Genomic DNA, 17,487 nt, shown 5'->3' on the forward strand with positions numbered 1-17,487 from the left:
TCTAAGACTGGCTTGTGCAGGTCCTATGGGAGTGTAGATGCAGAAATGACAGACGTCTTGGGGCAAGAAGAGAAGGCTTCCCAGAGGCAGTGATATTTGAGCAGTGTTTTCAGGGATGAATAGGAGTTTGAGGCAAGGGTTGGTAATCCCTGTGGAGCAAAAGAGAGCATGGCATGTTTGGGGAAGGCTCTGACTGGAATAAAGTCCGTATTGGGGGCTGGAGATAGGGAGAGTCTGCAGGGGCTGGAAGGTAAAGAGCCTGGTTGTACATTTCTTTCGTCCATGTAGTCGGGGCCCAACAGGAACTGTAAAAGGTCCAATTTGACAGGAATGTTGGCTCTTAATAATTAGGGAAACTGCTCTGAAAGGTTGTGGCCGTTTCTGGTTTAAATTCAACAAAGCCTTGAGTATAGCAGCCAGGGCCATCTCTGGTGGGAAGGAACAGTGGGATTGGCTTTCAGTCCTGATTGAAGCCTGCTTTGACCCCACCCCCACCCCCAAGCTATTCTTGTCCCGGGTTCTTCTCTCAATGGAGCGATTTAACGTTAGCTTAGCTCTGCACACCCCTTTCCTCGGAGGATTTGAAACATCACCACACAACATTTTCCCAGAGCCTCTGGGGCTGGCACTTAGGCGTGGGTAAAGCTGGAGTAGCCAGGACTGCTGCTCTGGGGCACAGCCAGAGTTTCTCTTGCCTGGCTTTGCAGTTCTCTGGTGGGTTTCTGCCCCCAAGTGCAATTTCCTGCGGGTGAGAGGTCAAGAAAGGGGGCTCCAGTATACAGCTAGTTCCCCTTTGTATGGTCAGGAAGGGAAAGAATATAAATAAATAGCATCTTCCTTCTGTGTTCCCCCATGCTGCAGGGTTGGTGAAGGTGGTGGTGGGGGGGACTGCTGCTTGTTTCCCCTTGCCACCATCCTCTCCCCTGAAACCATCCCTGGCAAGACTAGTTAGAACACACTCCCCCCCGGCCCAAGTCTGGGTAAAAGGTCTTACTTTTCTGGTGTCTCAGTTGATGTGAAAGTATTTTTTTCCCTTTCCCTCTGGCCCTCCCTTCTTCCCCTTCCCTGAGAGCCCCCTGACTGCATGGAAAGCCCTTGCTTCTCCTTACAACCATTTCTGTTGTTTGTCACCAACAGTCATTTCCAGCAGTGGAACCCTCCCACTTTTGCCATCCTAGCTGCCTTTTAAAGGGAACCAGCCTTTCCCCCTAGGTTAGCCCCTTCTGGAGCCCTGAAAAGATGGGGAGAGGCCCGTGGTGATCCCCCTTGCCTTTTTTTTTTTTTTTTTTTTTTTGCTTTTTTTGCCCCAGGTACAATTTCAGAGTCCACAACTGGTGCCCTGTTTCAGTAGGTCGGAGTGAGTTAGCAGGGCCCTCGCCTTTCCTGTTGGGGTAGGTTCTGGGCACCTTGACTGCCCTTTGGCCAGGGTGGCTGGTGAGGTGGGGAGCTGGCTTCTTCAGGGGCTGTTGCAGAGCCTGGGCAAGTTTCCCAAGAAGGGAGGGAGGCAAACCTGAACGCTGTCCATTTTCCCAGAGGCGCAGCACATTCCTGAGCCTTGCCCATCTAGGAAATGTGCTGCAGTTTTTATGTCAGTGTGTTCTTCTTTAGCCCAAACCTCCCTCTCTTGCCATGCATACCCAACAGCTCCTGCCCCATTGGTGTCTTTCCTAGGACAGGGGGCAGTACATTTTTGCGTACTTAAACCACCAAACTTTCAGTGGGTTTCTCTCCTCCTCCAACTTCACCCTCCCAGTCTGACCCAATATGCGCCTTTTGTAAGGATGTACCAGGATCCAAGATTCTTACCTGAAATTTGGAGAAGACTTCTAGAGCAGGTCAGGGGACCATTGCTTTTTCCTCCTTGGGGATCCAGCTCTCTGGCCTCGAGCCCTTCCCTCTGGGGTATCCCAACCTGCATCTGGGGTCTGTGGCCTTACATCCTCTCGCTGGGATGGAGGCTAACACAGCGGTGCTGGGAGGCTGAGGGGAGATTGTGGGGCTGGGAAGAGATGGAACTTAGGCAAAGGTAGAAGGTGGGAGGGAAGGCGCTGGCCTGGAGCCAGGTGGTGTTCTAAAGAAGGGGGTAATGTAGACTGGAGGGAAAGGAGTACCTTAAAATTCCTCTCGGCACCCGGTGATCTGGTGGTTGTGAATTAGTATCATTATGTGTGCTCATAAACGTGCACCTGCTGTAGGCTAACCCGTCAGGTGAATAGGTGATGATTCAGATTTAGAACACAAAACACCAGGGAGGGGGTATTTATTTTAGAAAAGGATTTCCCACACAGCACCTTCAGCAAGCTTCCCATATAGACTTAAAATAAGATCGTACTTAAAAGGAAAACTGTTTGCCTGCCTCTTAAGGATTTCAGGGATTCACATCACCCCTTTTGGCAATGCCCTGTACCTCCTGGAAGGTCTCCTTGATGAGTGAGCTCCGGGGAAAAGGCAAGGGTGCTGGGGTTTCCTCCACACCCCCAGTGAGAGCCCCAGAAAATAGGAGAAACAACCTAAAGTGGGGAGTCTAGCCAGACCAGGCTTCTTTGCAGGAACTTGCAAACCCGGGCATGGAGGCCCCACTTTGCAACCTGGACCCCACAATTCCTTGCGATTTCCCCCAGGCCACCAAAGGAAATGAGACAGGAAGGTTTTATAGGAACAAACAGGCAGGCAGGGGGCTGTCTGGAGAAGGTGGTAGTGGCTCCAAGGCTGGATTTCATGTCCTTTCTCTGGTTATGTCTCCCATGCCAGAAGAGCACCTCTTTCTGATGAGGAGTCCACGACAGGTGACTGCCAGAGCTTCGAATCTCAGGAGTTTTGTGTCAGCAGCAGTTTTTCCAAGGTAAGGGGCCATGTGGTGCCACATGCTGCCTGCCAAAGGGTGGAGCTGAGCTGCCTTGGCAATGTGCCCAGCCTGCCATCCCGAGAAGTTGGTGGGAGGGTGGGCGGTGGGGGTAGGTGGGTAGGAAGGGGCAGGGTGTTTCCCAGGAGTTGCTGTAGGTCAGACAGAAATTGACTGACTCCTTGGCGTCTGCTGCTGCCTGGTTGGTCGAGTTGCCGAGGGGACCAGCAGTTGAGCGTTTGGGACCTCAGGACACTTGCACCCCCCCCCCCCCCCCGCTAAGACATGCATACTGCTCTGTTGTTGCAGGTGGAGCTCACAGCAGCTGGTAGTGGCAGCAATGCCCGGGGGGCAGACCCAGATGGCAGTACAACAGAAAAACTTGGGCACAAGTCAGAAGAAAAGCCTGACGACACCCAGCTGCAAATGGACTATGCTGGGAACGTGGCAGAGGCCGAGGGCCTCTTGGTGCCGCTGAGCAGCCCAGAGGATGTGCTCAAGCTTCCCTCTGCTGACAGTGCCGAGGCTGGCAACAGCAGGCCCGACTGCTCCTGGACTCCCATCAACACCCAAATGAGCAAACAGGTTGACTGCTCACAGGCCGGGGTCAAGGCTCTGGACTCTCGGCACAGCGGCGTGGAGAAGAATACTTTTATTTTGGCAACTCTGGGAACTGGTGTCCCTGTGGAGGGGACTCTGCCTCTGGTTACCACTAACTTCAGTCCACTGCCGGCCCCCATTTGTCCCCCTGCTCCCGGCTCAGCCTCTGTCCCCCCGTCTGTCCCGGATCCATTCCAGGTTCCCCTCTCTGTCCCTGCCCCGGTGCCCCATTCTGGGCTAGTTCCTGTCCAAGTGGCCACTTCAGTGCCAGCTTCTTCCCCTCCCTTAGCACCAGTCCCGGCTCTGGCTCCAGCACCACCATCAGTGCCCACACTCATCTCGGATTCAAACCCTCTTTCAGTTTCGGCTTCAGTCTTGGTGCCCGTGCCAGCTTCTGCTCCCCCCTCAGGCCCGGTTCCCCTGTCGGCTCCAGCCCCTGCCCCACTCTCGGTTCCAGTTTCAGCCCCTCCCTTGGCTCTGATCCAGGCCCCCGTGCCCCCTTCAGCTCCGACCTTGGTCCTCGCCCCTGTCCCCGCTCCAGTTCTGGCTCCCATGCCAGCGTCCACGCCTCCGGCAGCTCCTGCCCCTCCATCGGTGCCAATGCCCACCCCAACCCCCTCCTCTGGGCCGCCTTCTACTCCCACCCTCATCCCTGCCTTCGCTCCTGCACCAGTGCCTGCCCCCACCCCAGCCCCAATCTTTACTCCAGCCCCCACGCCCATGCCGGCTGCCACACCAGCTGCCATTCCCACCTCTGCACCCATCCCGGCCTCCTTTAGTTTGAGCCGAGTGTGTTTTCCTGCAGCTCAGGCACCAGCTATGCAAAAAGTCCCTCTGTCCTTTCAGCCAGGGACAGTGCTGACGCCGAGCCAGCCACTGGTCTATATCCCGCCTCCGAGCTGTGGGCAGCCACTCAGTGTAGCCACACTGCCAACCACCCTGGGGGTCTCCTCCACTCTTACACTCCCTGTCCTGCCCTCCTACCTGCAGGACAGGTGTCTTCCTGGCGTGCTGGCCTCCCCAGAGCTACGGTCCTACCCTTATGCATTCTCTGTGGCCCGGCCTCTGAGTTCTGATTCCAAACTGGTTTCTCTGGAGGTGAACAGGCTCCCCTGCGCTTCCCCATCCGGCAGCACCAGCACCCAGCCTGCCCCCGATGGGGTCCCTGGGCCTTTGGCAGACACTTCCCTCTCTAGTGCTTCTGCCAAGGTGCTTCCACCTCCACAGCCTTTACTGCCAGCCCCCAGCGTGAGCTCGGCCCCACTGCACCCCACCAAGATGCCAGGTGGCACTGAGCAGCAAACAGAAGGGACTTCTGTTACCTTCTCTCCTCTCAAGTCACCCCCACAGCTGGAGCGAGAGATGGCCTCCCCACCCGAGTGCAGCGAGATGCCCCTTGACCTCTCCTCCAAATCCAACCGCCAGAAGCTTCCATTGCCGAACCAGCGTAAGACCCCCCCCATGCCTGTGCTGACCCCCGTGCACACCAGCAGCAAGGCCCTCCTCTCCACGGTCCTGTCTAGGTCTCAGCGCACAACCCAGGCTGCTGGCAGCAATGTTACCTCGTGCCTGGGCTCCACTTCCTCGCCCTTTGTCATCTTCCCCGAGATCATGAGGAACGGGGACCCAAGCACCTGGGTGAAGAACTCAACTGCGCTGATCAGCACCATTCCTGGCACCTATGTGGGTGTGGCCAATCCAGTGCCTGCATCCCTGCTGCTGAACAGAGACCCAAACCTGAGCCTCACCCGAGACCCTCGCCATCTACCCAAGCAGGAACCCATCTCCATCATTGATCAAGGAGAACCCAAGAGCACGGTCGCCACCTGTGGCAAAAAGGGCAGCCAGACAGGTGCCGAGGGACAGCTAAGCACAGTCAAACGTTATACCCCAGCCCGCATTGCCCCTGGGCTGCCGGGGTGCCAAACCAAGGAGCTCTCTTTATGGAAACCTACAGGGCAGGCAAATATTTATCCGCGGTGTTCAGTCAATGGGAAACCCAGCAGCACCCAGGTCCTACCTGTTGGCTGGTCGCCATACCACCAAGCATCTCTGCTCTCCATAGGCATTTCCAGTGCCGGGCAGCTGACCCCCAGTCAGGGGGGTACCCATCAGGCCCACCAGCGTGGTTTCTGAGTTTTCTGGCATGCCGCCTCTCAGCTCCAGTGAGGCTGTGCATGGACTTCCCGAGGGGCAGCCAAGGCCTGGGGGCCCCTTTGCGCCAGAGCAGGAGCCTGTCACAAAGAACAAAACTTGCCGGATTGCTGCCAAGCCTTATGAAGAACAAGTCAATCCTGTCCTCCTGACTCTCAGCCCTCAAACAGGGACCCTAGCCCTGTCCGTTAAGCCTGGCAGTGGGGACGTAAGAGTGAATCAGGGGCCTGAGGAATCAGAGAGCCACCTCTGTTCTGACAGCACTCCTAAGATGGAAGGCCCCCAAGGGACTTGCAGCCCGAAGCTGGCAGGAGATGCAAAGCCTAAGAACCAAGTGCTGGCTACCTACATGTCCCATGAATTGGTCCTGGCCACCCCCCAGAATCTGCGCAAGATGCCTGAGCTGCCTTTGCTACCTCATGACAGCCGTCCCAAGGACCTCATCTTGGATGTGGTTCCGAGTGGCAAGAGGGGCTCCAGCACAGAGCTTTCACAGCTTGGGAGCCAGGTGGATCTGGGGCGGGTGAAAATGGAGAAGGTGGATGGTGATGTGGTCTTCAATTTAGCAACCTGCTTCCGGGCTGATGGCCTCCCAGCAGCAACCCAGAGGGGCCAAGCTGAGGTTCGGGGAAAGGCTGGGCAGGCTCGAGTGAAACAGGAAAGCGTAGGGGTCTTTGCCTGCAAGAACAAGTGGCAGCCAGATGACATGACTGAACCTCTGCCACCCAAGAAAATGAGGTGTGGCAAAGAGAAGGAAAGTGAGGAGCAGCAGCAGACACAACTCAAGCCCATAGCCCGGAGTTCCCATGTATCCAAGGTGAGTGCTGGGATGAGGTGGAGGGCAGGACAGAGGCACCGGTGGCTTATTTTGTTCTGAAGATGTCAACTTTGTTTTACACTGTTGCACAGTGTTCTTGAGCACACTCTGTGAACCAAACTTATCGGAAGGCTTTTGTAAAGTGAATAATGACCTGCTGCTCCCTTTGCAAAGTCACATTGTCCATATATAGTCTTCTCGCATGGGGAGGGGCTCACTGATATTTTGTAGGATGTGGAAAATGATTTGGTCCCTGAGGCAGGGGAGCCATTGTCCCAGATGAGGCTGGAAAGCAGAAAAAGGTATTGGTGAGGGAAATGAATTAATAGCAGACCCTTCCCTGAGTAACCATTCTTCCTTTTCCTTTACTGAGACAACTGCTGGCCTTGAGAACTAGGGGCCCCGGGAGGGATGGGGCCTTTGACAGGATTGTTCTGGCACTGTCGGGGGAGCATGCTTGGAGCCTTGAGGGGCCAGAGACAATTCGACTTCTGAGCTAATCCATCCGTTTCCTAACCCCCTAATGCTTGGAGTGGCAGTTTGGGGTTTTGGACCATTGGGAATTTGGCATGCAAGGTGGGTGGGCATCTGGGTCTTGAAATCTTAATAGGCTATTGATGTTGAAGTTCTAGGCAAAAAGATGGGCCAGGAGGACTCGATTTGAATCCGGTGGTTCTTCAGAAGGGGGTGGGGGGTCTATAGGCCACTGGTGAGCTAAGGAGTTTCTTTAAGCAGTTGAGGATGGGGCTTATGCAAAATATAGAGCAATTTGAAATTATGTTAACAAGCCTTCAAATTGGATGCTGATAAACACTAATGAACAGAGTTCTAGCCAGAACGCCAGGAATTTGTTTGTGGCAGAAATTCTCACTCTTTTGGGCATCATAGACCCCTTTGAGAAGCTGATGAGAGAAATGGATCCTCTTCCCAGAAAAGTGGCCTCAGAATTTTACCGTTAGTTTCAGGGGGTTTATGAATGTGCCCCATCCCCAAAATTCATCTATGCACTCCAGGTTAAGAACCTCTAGGATAGAGTTTTAGTGGTTTTACTCAATGACCTCAGAACTACCTCTGTCAGAAACGTGCAAAGTAGGAACATAGGTCATAACATAAGAGCATGTAACATTTGGTCAGGCAGCCACCTTCTGCCCTTAGTGGTAATAAGACTAATCATAATTAATATTAACAATTGTTACCATTCATTGAACTCCTGCTGTAGAACAAGTGCTTTTTTATACATTACCTAATTTAATCCTTATAAAAACCCTATGAGGTGAATGCTACACATGCTTTTCACATGAGAACATGAATGAAACAGAGGCCCAGAGAGGGTAAATTTCCCCAAATTGCACAGCTACTAAATGACAGAGCTGGAACTCAAACCCTAGTCTTTTCAGCTCTAAGGATCAAGTCCTCCTTCAGCTATGCCATACTATTTTCCACTCTCTTTATGTATAACTGTTTCATTAAACATTTAGCGAATGTTTGTTGAATGGCTACTACATTGCCAGTTACTCCAGGCAGTGGGAATACATCTTCAGGAGGGGCGGTATAGCATATTGGTGAGGAGTGTGCACTCTGGAGCCAGGCAGAGAGCCTGAGTTTGAATCCTGGCCCCACCACTTCCTAGCTGTGTGATATTGGTCAAGTAACTCAATCTCTCTGGCCCTCAGTTTCCTCATCTGTAAAATGAGGCAATAATAGTGCCTTCTCATAGACTTGTGAAGATTGAATGAGATGATATGAAACATCCAGAATAGGTATATCTTTGGAGACAGAATAGGTATATCTGTGTTAGTAGTTGTCTAAGGATTGGGGATGTGGGGGATTGACTACTAATGGGTTCAGGGTTTCATTTTTTAAGATTTTATTTTGAAATACTTTCAAACTCACAGCACAGTTACAAAAATAATACAAACCCCATACAGTGCATGTTAACACACCCACCACCAGACACCCAGATCCACCAGTATTAACATTTTGCCACATTTACCCTTTCTTCCTCCCTCCCTCCCTCCCTTCCTTCTTTCCTTCCTTCTTTCTGTTTTCTGAACACTTGTGTGTAGGGCATATACATCATACTCTTCAAACACTTATTACTGGCATGTGCATTTCCTAAGAACAAGGTTATTAACTTATATAACCACCTTAAGTACAGTTATCAAGTTCAAGAAATTTAACATTGATAAAAAGTTTACAGTCTATATTTCATTTTTTTTTATATGTCCCAATAATATCCCTTTGAGCCTTTTCTCCTCCCTTGCTAGATCCCACCCAGGATCATGTATTGCCTTTAAATGTCATTGTCTCTTTAGTTGCTCTTTCTTTTTTTGTTTTAATTGTGGGAACATATATACAACATAAACTTTACCATCTCAACCACTCCTGCGCATTCCATTCAATGAGATTAATCACATTCACAATATTGTGGTAGACTCACCACCTTCCATTACCAAACTTTAACATCTCTCCAAACACAAATGCTATGCCAATTATGCATTAACTCCACATTCCCCCTCCTCCTGCCCCTAGCACCACTCTACTTTCTGTCTCTATGAGCTTGCATATCCTTTGATAATTTCTTTGTAGTTACATGGGTTTTAAATGTAACATCCTATGTCTCTAACAGTCTCATTTGCTTTGATACCAAATTAACTTCAGTAGTGTATACAAACTATGTTCTTATACCCCTCTGTCTCCCTACCTTTATGTTACGTTTTTACATTTTTAGTCCAAAATCACTGATTTATCATTACATTCTCTGCATTTTCCTTTTAGATCCTGTAGGAAGAAAATAGTAGAGTTAAAAACCAAAAGTACAATACTACTGGCATTTATATTTATCCATATCATCACCCTCACCGGAGATCTTTATTTCTTCATGTGGCTCTGATCTATTGTCCTTTCCTATCAACCTGCAGAACTCTCTTTAGCATCTCCTGTAGGGCTGGTCTAGTGGTGATGAACCCCCTCAGCTTTTTTTTAAATTCAGTTTTATTGAGATATGTTCACATACCATACAGTCATCCATGGTGTACAATCAGCTTGTTCACATTACTATCATATAGTTGTGCATTTTTCACCCCACTCTATTTTTGAACATTTTCCTCATACCAGAAAGAATCAGAATAAGAATAAAAAATAAAAATAAAAAAGAACACCAAAATCATCCCCCCATCCCACCCTATTTTTCACTTAGTTTTTGTCCCCATTTATCTACTCATCCACCCATACACTGGATAAAGGGAGTGTGATCCACAATGTTTTCACAATCACACTGTCACCCCTTGTAATCTACATTGCTATACAATCGTCTTCAAGAGTCAAGGCTATTGGGTTGGAGTTTGATAGTTTCAGGTATTTACTTCTAGCCATTCCAATACATTAAAACCAAAAAAGTGTTATCTATATAGTGTGTAAGAATGTCCACCAGAGTGACCTCTCGACTCCATTTGAAATCTCTCAGCCACTGAAACTTTGTTTCATTTTGCTTCCCCCTTTTGGTCAAGAAGATGTTCTCAATCCCACGATGCTGAGTCCAGATTCATCCCCGGGAGTCATATCCTGCATTGCCAGGGAGATTTACACCCCTGGGAGTCAGGTCCCACGTGGACCCCCTCAGCTTTTGTTTACCTAGGAATGTCTCAGTCTCTCTCACTTTTGAAAGAAAGTTTGGCTAGATATAGAATTATTAGTTGGCAAGTTTTTGCTTACAGCAGTTGAAATATGTCTTCCCACTGTCTTCTCTTTTTTTTCTAAGCAGTTTTATTCACACACCGTACAGGCCATCCAAAGTGTACAGTTAGTGGCTCTCAGTATAATCACAGAGCTGTGCTTTCATCACTACAGTCAATTTTAGAACATTTTTATAGCTCCTAAAAGAAAAGCTGCATGCCCTGTATACCACCCCCCCCCCATATTGACACTTAGCATTGGTGTGGTACCTTTGTTACAATTGATGGAAGAACATTAAGATATTACTGTCAACTATAGTCCATAGTTTGCATTAGGTGCATTTCCCCCATATACCACCCTATTAATAACGTCTTGTAATAGTGATGTACATTTGTTCTAGTTCATGTAAGAACATTTTTATATTTGTACAGTTAATCACAGTCATCATCCCCAACAGGGCTTACCATGTTATACAGTCCCTTGTTTCATCCTTTAGCCTTCCTTCTAGTGATATACACGACCCTAAATGTCCCCTTTCAACCGCAGTCACACTCATGATTCACGTTGTTATTTACACACATGGTAATGTGCTACCAACACCTCTATCCATTTCCAAACATTCACAGTCAACCTTATTGAAAAATTGTTTACAAATTATTCCCAGTTTCTTCTTGCTTCCATGGTTTCCAATGAGAAATCGGCACTTAATCCTGTCGAGGCACCTTTGTATGTGACACATTGCTTCTCTCTTGAGGCTTTCAGAATTCTCTTTTTATCTTTGGCATTTAACAGTTTTATTATAATATCCCATAGTATGGGTCTGTTTGTGTTTATCCTGTTTGCAGTTCCTTGAGCATGTCAGGTGTGTGTGTGTATGTGTGTGTGTGTGTGTGTGTATGTCTTTTGTTAAATTTTGGAAGTTTTCAGCTATTATTTCTTTGAATATTCTCTCTGCCTCTTTCACTTTCTTCTCCTTCTGTGACTCCCACAATGCATATACTGGTACACTTGATGGTGTTCCACAAGTTCTTCAGGCTCAGTTCATGTTTCTTCATTCTTTTTTCTTTCTGCTCCTCAGATTGTATGATTTCAATGTTTTTATATTCAATTTCACTGATTCTTTCTTCTGCCAGCTCTAATCTGCTGTTGTACCTCTCTAAGGAATTTTTAATTTCTGTCACTGTGGTCTTCAGCTCTGCTTGGTCCCTCTTTATAATTTCAGTCTCTCTGTTGATACTCTGTGTGTTCATCTATCAATTTCCTGATTCCCTTTAGTTCTTTTTCCATGTTTTCCTTTAGCTCCTTGAGCATTATTAGGACAATTAAAAAAAGTCTTTGTGTGGTATGTCCCAGGTCTGGTTCTCTTCATTAATCATTTCTAGTGCTTTAATCTTTTCCTTTACATAGGACATCACTTTCTGTTTCTTGAATGTTTTGTAATCTTTTGTTGAAACCTGGACATATTTTTTTTTTTTGCTATGGAAAATTTTATTTTCATGCTTTTTCTTTTTTTATTTATTAAGATTTATTCACACACCATATAGTCATCCAAAATATACAATCAGTTGATCACATTACCATCATATAGTTGTTCATTCATCATCCCGATCTATTTTTTTAACATTTTCCTTGTACCAGAAAAAGTGATAATAAGAATAAAAAAAAATAGTGAAAAAAGAACACACGAATCATCCCCCCTGCCCTATTTTTCCTTTAGTTTTTTGCCCACATTTATCTACTCATCCATCCATACACTGAATAAAGGGAGTGCGATCCACAAGGTTTTCACAATCACACTGTCACCTCTTGTAAGCTACATTGTTATACAATCATCTTCAAGAGTCAAGGCTACTGGGTTGGAGTTTGATAGTTTCAGGTATTTACTTCTAGCTATTCCAATACATTAAAACCTAAGAGGTGTTATCTATATAGTGCATAAGAATGTCCACCAGAGTGACCTCTCGACTCCATTTGAATTCTCTCAACCACTGAAGCTTTATTTCATTTCATTTCACATCCCCCTTTTGGTCAAGAAGATGCTCTCAATCCCATGATGTCAGGTCCAGATTCATCCCTGGGAGTCATATCCTGCATTGCCAGGGAGATTTACACCCCTGGGAGTCAGGTCCCACATAGCGGGGAGGGCACTGAGATCACCTGCCGAGGTGGCTTAGTTAGAGAGAGCGGGAAACCTGGACATTTTGATATTTTAGTGTGTTATCACTGAAATTTAGACTCTGAGGTGTCTATTCCTTAAGTTTTTATTTAGGTACTTTTATGACAGAGCTTTCCTTGAATGCCAGGAACTAGCAAAAACAAATACAAAAACAAAAAAAGGAAGAAGAAACAAAAACACCTTTTCCAGTCTTTGCAGATTGACCTATGTGATTGCTCTCCTTCAGAACTTATCTATACAATGAGTTTAGAGAATAGCTCCAGGTCAAAGCAAAGGGGCCTTCATGATCCTTTCTGCTCATGTGTCTTATCTTGGGCCTGTGCATGTTCCCCTGGGAATTCCCCGTTTATGGATACAAATGTCTCTTCTTTCCTAGGATAGTTTCCTCATGGCCCTGGGCACTGCACTCTATGTTCTATAGCCAGCAATCCCTCGCCCCAGGCAACATGACTTGACTGCTGCACAGTATTCTGTGGGAGAGCTTGGTGTGCCGCCTTCTACATACAGGGCAAGTTCTGGGGCAGCAAGTCCCTCAGGCCACCACCAGACAGATGGGGCCCGACATACAAGCTAATAGTACGTGCACAAGGCTTATTCTGCTCCCTCCAGTACTGAGACTATGGATCCGCACTGGGAACACCAGCTGCTCTGTACCCAGCTGATGAGGGGTGGGGTAGGGGACAGCCAGGGTGCCACAAGATCCTGCCATGTTTAAATAGCTTTTTTCTTGATTTGGTACTCACCCTGTCCCTGTAGTCCTTTAACTGTTTTCTGGAGTTTTTAGAAAGATGTTTTCTGCCTGTTCTTGCTGGTTGTTCAAAGCTTCTGTCTGGGGATTGGGGGGTGGCAGCGGAACTCTGAAGCATCTCACTCCACTATCTTGATTCTATGGGTTTCTTTTGGGGGTGATGAAAATATCCTGGAATTAGGTAGTGACGATGTTTGCACAATTTGTGAGTATACTAAAAACCACTGAATTGTACACTTAAATAGGTGAATTGCATGGTATAATTCAAGAAATTATCTCAATAGAGCTGTTTTTTAGAACAAAATTAAATGAGATGAGTTATGTAAATGCTTAGAACAGTGCCTGGCACGTAGTAAGTGATCACGTAAGTGTTAGTGGCGGCCGTTAGTATTGTTGGAGCTTATGTCTTATGGATGACTCAATGGTGAGCAGGCACTGCCGCTTCCTATATATTATGTGAACAGTTCACTGGTCCTATTGACAGCTGCAGATGGCAAGGAATAAGGTTACAGGATCAGGGGCCTTAGAAGCAGCCCTTGGCGACTGCCTGTAATGATATAGTAAATGTCCAGTTTTCAGGAGAGCAAATAACTTAGATCTTTCTTTTCTTATGTTCCAGTTTCTTGAGTAGGAAACCATTGATAAGCAAACAAAGATCAGGTGTTAATTCACAACAGTCCCTTTCAGGGCACGCCCAAGCATCAGAACAGTCTCCTGCTTCCTATAGCACCTGCCCCAAGGCCTCGCAGAATCCTGCAGGGCCTTCTGAATCATCAGCAAAGAGATTTCTGCTTCATTTGGTGCTGGGTATATTCTCTCCTCATCCTTTGGAAAATTCTTTGGAAAGTATTTCAAAACTCTGTTAACCAGAACCTTCATCTTATGAGGTCTCCCCATCCTCCCAACTTTTTGCATGAGTTGAAGTGTGCAATATATTTTTATTTTCAGTGCTGTCCTTGCAGAAGTAACAGACAGAAATCCCTTCTAGATGTTCTATTTTGCTTGTTTTTGTCTATCTTGGGAAGTAAAATTTAACGATCTGTACTAGAAAGAGCCAGCTAAAAATGATATTCAGAAATAAATAGGACATGTTCAAATTTATGTGCATTTGACTTTCTTCCCCCTGATTTAAAATGGTTTTTCTCCAGCCATACCTGAAGGTCAAGTTTTAAGCAGCAGCTGCCCATTTTCCTCTTTCCTCCTCAGTTCTTTCTTTCTCTTAATACTTTTGTTTGCAGGAACTGGCAGTAAGCAAAGGGGAAACTGAACTCACATTGAATGTTAGCTCAGCCCTCTCCTGAATTAGAAGCAGGAGGAGGTCATGGGATGGAGGGTGTCCCTGGAATTTGATGTGCAATGGTGACTCCCTGTCCCCAGAGGACTGAGGCCCCCTTCCCCTGCCAAAGAGAATGTCCCATCAACAAGATATCTGCCATTCCCTTAGCTGGAGCTGGACGGTGATGATCTTCTGGAAGGTGGGGTGTGGGTTTGCTCAGGGGAAAAACAATTCAAGCAGGTTTAACTCTTCCTTTCCTGCTAGGACCTGCTTTCATTGTTAAAGCCTTTTTGCTTATTCTGCACACCTTGGAGATACACAGAATAGTGGAAATCCCTACCTTGCCCTGTTTCTTGTTTGGTGGCGCAGAGAGACCCCAAAGCTTGGGGGAGTGTGTAGTGACTCTGTTAGGCTGAGAGTGTCCTTGGCAGTGTGTAAAGCACAGCCATTGGGCCTGTGGATGCACTGGGGAGTAGGGAGTGTGGGACTGAGCAGAAATCATCAGGGAAGCAAGTTGGGAAGGAGAGATAGTGAGAGCTGACACGAGGAAGCCCAGGCTAGGGGCCAGGCCCAACTCTGCCACTTTCTCCCTGCAAGCACAGGTGAGCCAGCTTCCGGGTTCTCCTGGTCAGTGACAAACCCTGAGCGAGTCGCCACATTGGGCTGTGTTGCCCTGAGTGAATCATTTAGCGTCTTGTCTTGGAGCCTCAGTTTCCTCCTCTGTTGAATGGGATGATGTTAACTTCTCCACTCAGGGTTGTTGGGAGGATAAAAGCAAATAGGACCTGAGTGTTGTGAAAAGCTGCAAGTGTTGCAGAGTGTAAAGTGGTATTAAAATAGTGCCTGGACCTTTTTGTTGTGTTTCTTAAGTATGAGAAAACTTGAATTGCTCCTGCTTCATGTTTTCTTCTTGCCTTAGCTGAGTCTATTTTCCGGTATTAATTTACACATGAAACTAGGTGATTTTTCTTCAGTTTGTCCGTACTGGGAATATTTCCAGTTGTTAGTATCAATACCCTTCACAGTCAAGTCATTTGAACAATTTAATCAATCAACTTACAGAAGAGGCATTTTTCTTTTATTCCCATCTCTCCTTTGGTGTTTGGATATAGAGTTTGGGGTCCTGACTGCGCATCTTTTAAAGTGACTTTGGGTGTTTATTCGGCTTATGAACATAGACCCTGTAAACCTATTAAAGGCAATAGGGTGTGGACACCTATGGGGATTAGCTGGGGCACTGGGTTCAGTCCCCCAAAAGCCTCTTTACCCCACTGTGGAAGGCAGCAGACAGGCCTCCCCCCCCCCCCACTTCCACCCTGGGTAGCTCGTGCCATGTGTCCAAAATGGGGGGACATGACTCACCATTAGGAGAGCTTTCTTAAAAAGCAAAACTGACCTCTCAGACCTCTCTCCCTCTACCCCTCCTCAGTGCCGGAAGCAGCCCAGTGACCCCCAGGAACCCACCAAGAAAAGCCCCCGGGGGGCTTCAGATTCAGGAAAAGAGCACAATGGAGTCAGGGTAAAGCACAAGCACCAGAAGCCAACAAAGCCGGAGTCCCAGTCTCCAGGAAAACGAGCCGATGGCCACGAGGAAGGTAGGCCCCACAGACCCTGACCCTCTGGTCAGGGCTGGACAAGGGTCCCTATGGCAGGTGTGTGTATGGGGGTGCTGAGGCACACTAGAAAAGTGAGCCCCCTTTGCTATGGAGGAAGACATAATTGACACCTCTGAGGTCAAAGGCCTGGGAGAAGGGTGTAGGACTTATTCTGCATACCCAGGAGCTAGACTAAGACACACTCTGGAGGTCAAAGAGGGGTGGTTTTCCGTCCTACAACAGAATAGCCAACCAGTTACCCTGCAGTGGGTCTTAGCTCAATGAAGAAACCGGTTTAATGGGGAATTTGATGAAGACAGCAGAATGGGGGTTCATTTCACTGATTTCTCTACCCCTGTGTATATTTGCAAGACTCCTATTGTACAAAGTTAATACAAATAGCTAGGAGGGTTTAGAGGCATCCTAAATTTTTCTTATTATTTAGGGACCCACAGGTTGTTTGGGGGAGGTGTCAGCCTATAACCTGCAGGCTCTGCCACAGATTGTTCCTCTGCGCCTTCATCAGAGAGAGAATCCTGGTTATCCTTGACCACAGTGGTCTGTGTTCATGCTCTTGCCCATCTGATGCGACCTACTTCCTCCAGTCTGTTCTCATATAGCAGTTTTCCTCTGTTTGCCATACTCTACTCCCATCTTCCTCTTCTCAACCCTCACAACCCTAAGCTTCATTGAGGTTGCCCTTCTCTGGGACCTGTTTCAGCTCAGTTAAAACTTTGTGGAGGAGTAGTGGCCTCAGAGTCTTACAGTCAGCTGGGCCTTCTACTTTCTGGCAAGCTATCCCATCAATTCCATGTACTCCCCTTTTTAGTGTCAGCAAATAGGAGCAAACCCCCAGTTTTCAAAATCCATCAGCAAGTGCTCCTTCTCTAGAAGAGATACGTATGCAATTGCAGTGTAGGGAGAGCTGATAAATGTAACTCAGAGTAAACATAAACCCTCCTTGATTTTTGCATCTGAGCCACTCAGATGGGTTTCCTGGTCTTCAGACTGATTGTGTTTTCTGCCTTCTGCCCTGAAACCACACACGACTCCAGGTTCCTTGGAAAAGAAGGCCAAGAGCAGTTTCCGTGACTTCATCCCAGTGGTTCTGAGCACCCGGACGCGCAGCCAGTCTGGTGAGTGAGTCCTCGGAGGTGGATGGCCCACCTTGGAATCTTCTCTGAAAAGAGAGGTCAAAATCCCTTTGGCCCAGGTTGAGGGTCGGGAATTTGATTTACTGTGCCAAGATGCCCGATTCCTTGCAAAGGCAAGAGGGCCCATGAGGGGTGGGAACAGGTCTTGCCCGTGATTTGGGGACTGTTTGCTTAGTTTTCCAGAACAGGGATTTGACATCTCTTGCTAGGAGACAGTGGCAGAAGGAGGAAAGTGCTGTGCTGCTCAGGAGAGTCAATTCTGCTCCAAGCTTTGGCATCTGGTGATTCTTCGGACCATCTCACGCGTGGATATTTAACCTCTGGACCTTTGTCTTGCCTGCCTTATGCGACAGGCGACATCAGAATTGGAAATGGTCATTGAACTATCAGAGCCAGCAGAATCACATTGGGTCCCTTGAATTTGTATTTATCAAGCCCCAGTGTTGAAAA

General features: G+C 47.7%; 1 protein-coding gene across 1 annotated transcript in view; it reads left to right on the forward strand.

Annotated features, from left to right (window-relative positions):
• BCORL1 (BCL6 corepressor like 1) overlaps positions 1-17,487 on the forward strand; it is a 65,445-nt gene that overhangs the window by 19,270 nt on the left and 28,688 nt on the right. The window contains 5 exon segments of the mRNA XM_037821773.1: positions 2,752-2,842; positions 3,152-5,542; positions 5,544-6,413; positions 15,718-15,883; positions 16,939-17,019. Of these exon segments, the coding sequence (XP_037677701.1) occupies positions 2,752-2,842; positions 3,152-5,542; positions 5,544-6,413; positions 15,718-15,883; positions 16,939-17,019 (3,599 nt within the window).

This window comes from Choloepus didactylus, chromosome X (assembly GCF_015220235.1).
Source record: "Choloepus didactylus isolate mChoDid1 chromosome X, mChoDid1.pri, whole genome shotgun sequence".
Lineage (NCBI taxonomy): Eukaryota > Metazoa > Chordata > Mammalia > Pilosa > Megalonychidae > Choloepus > Choloepus didactylus.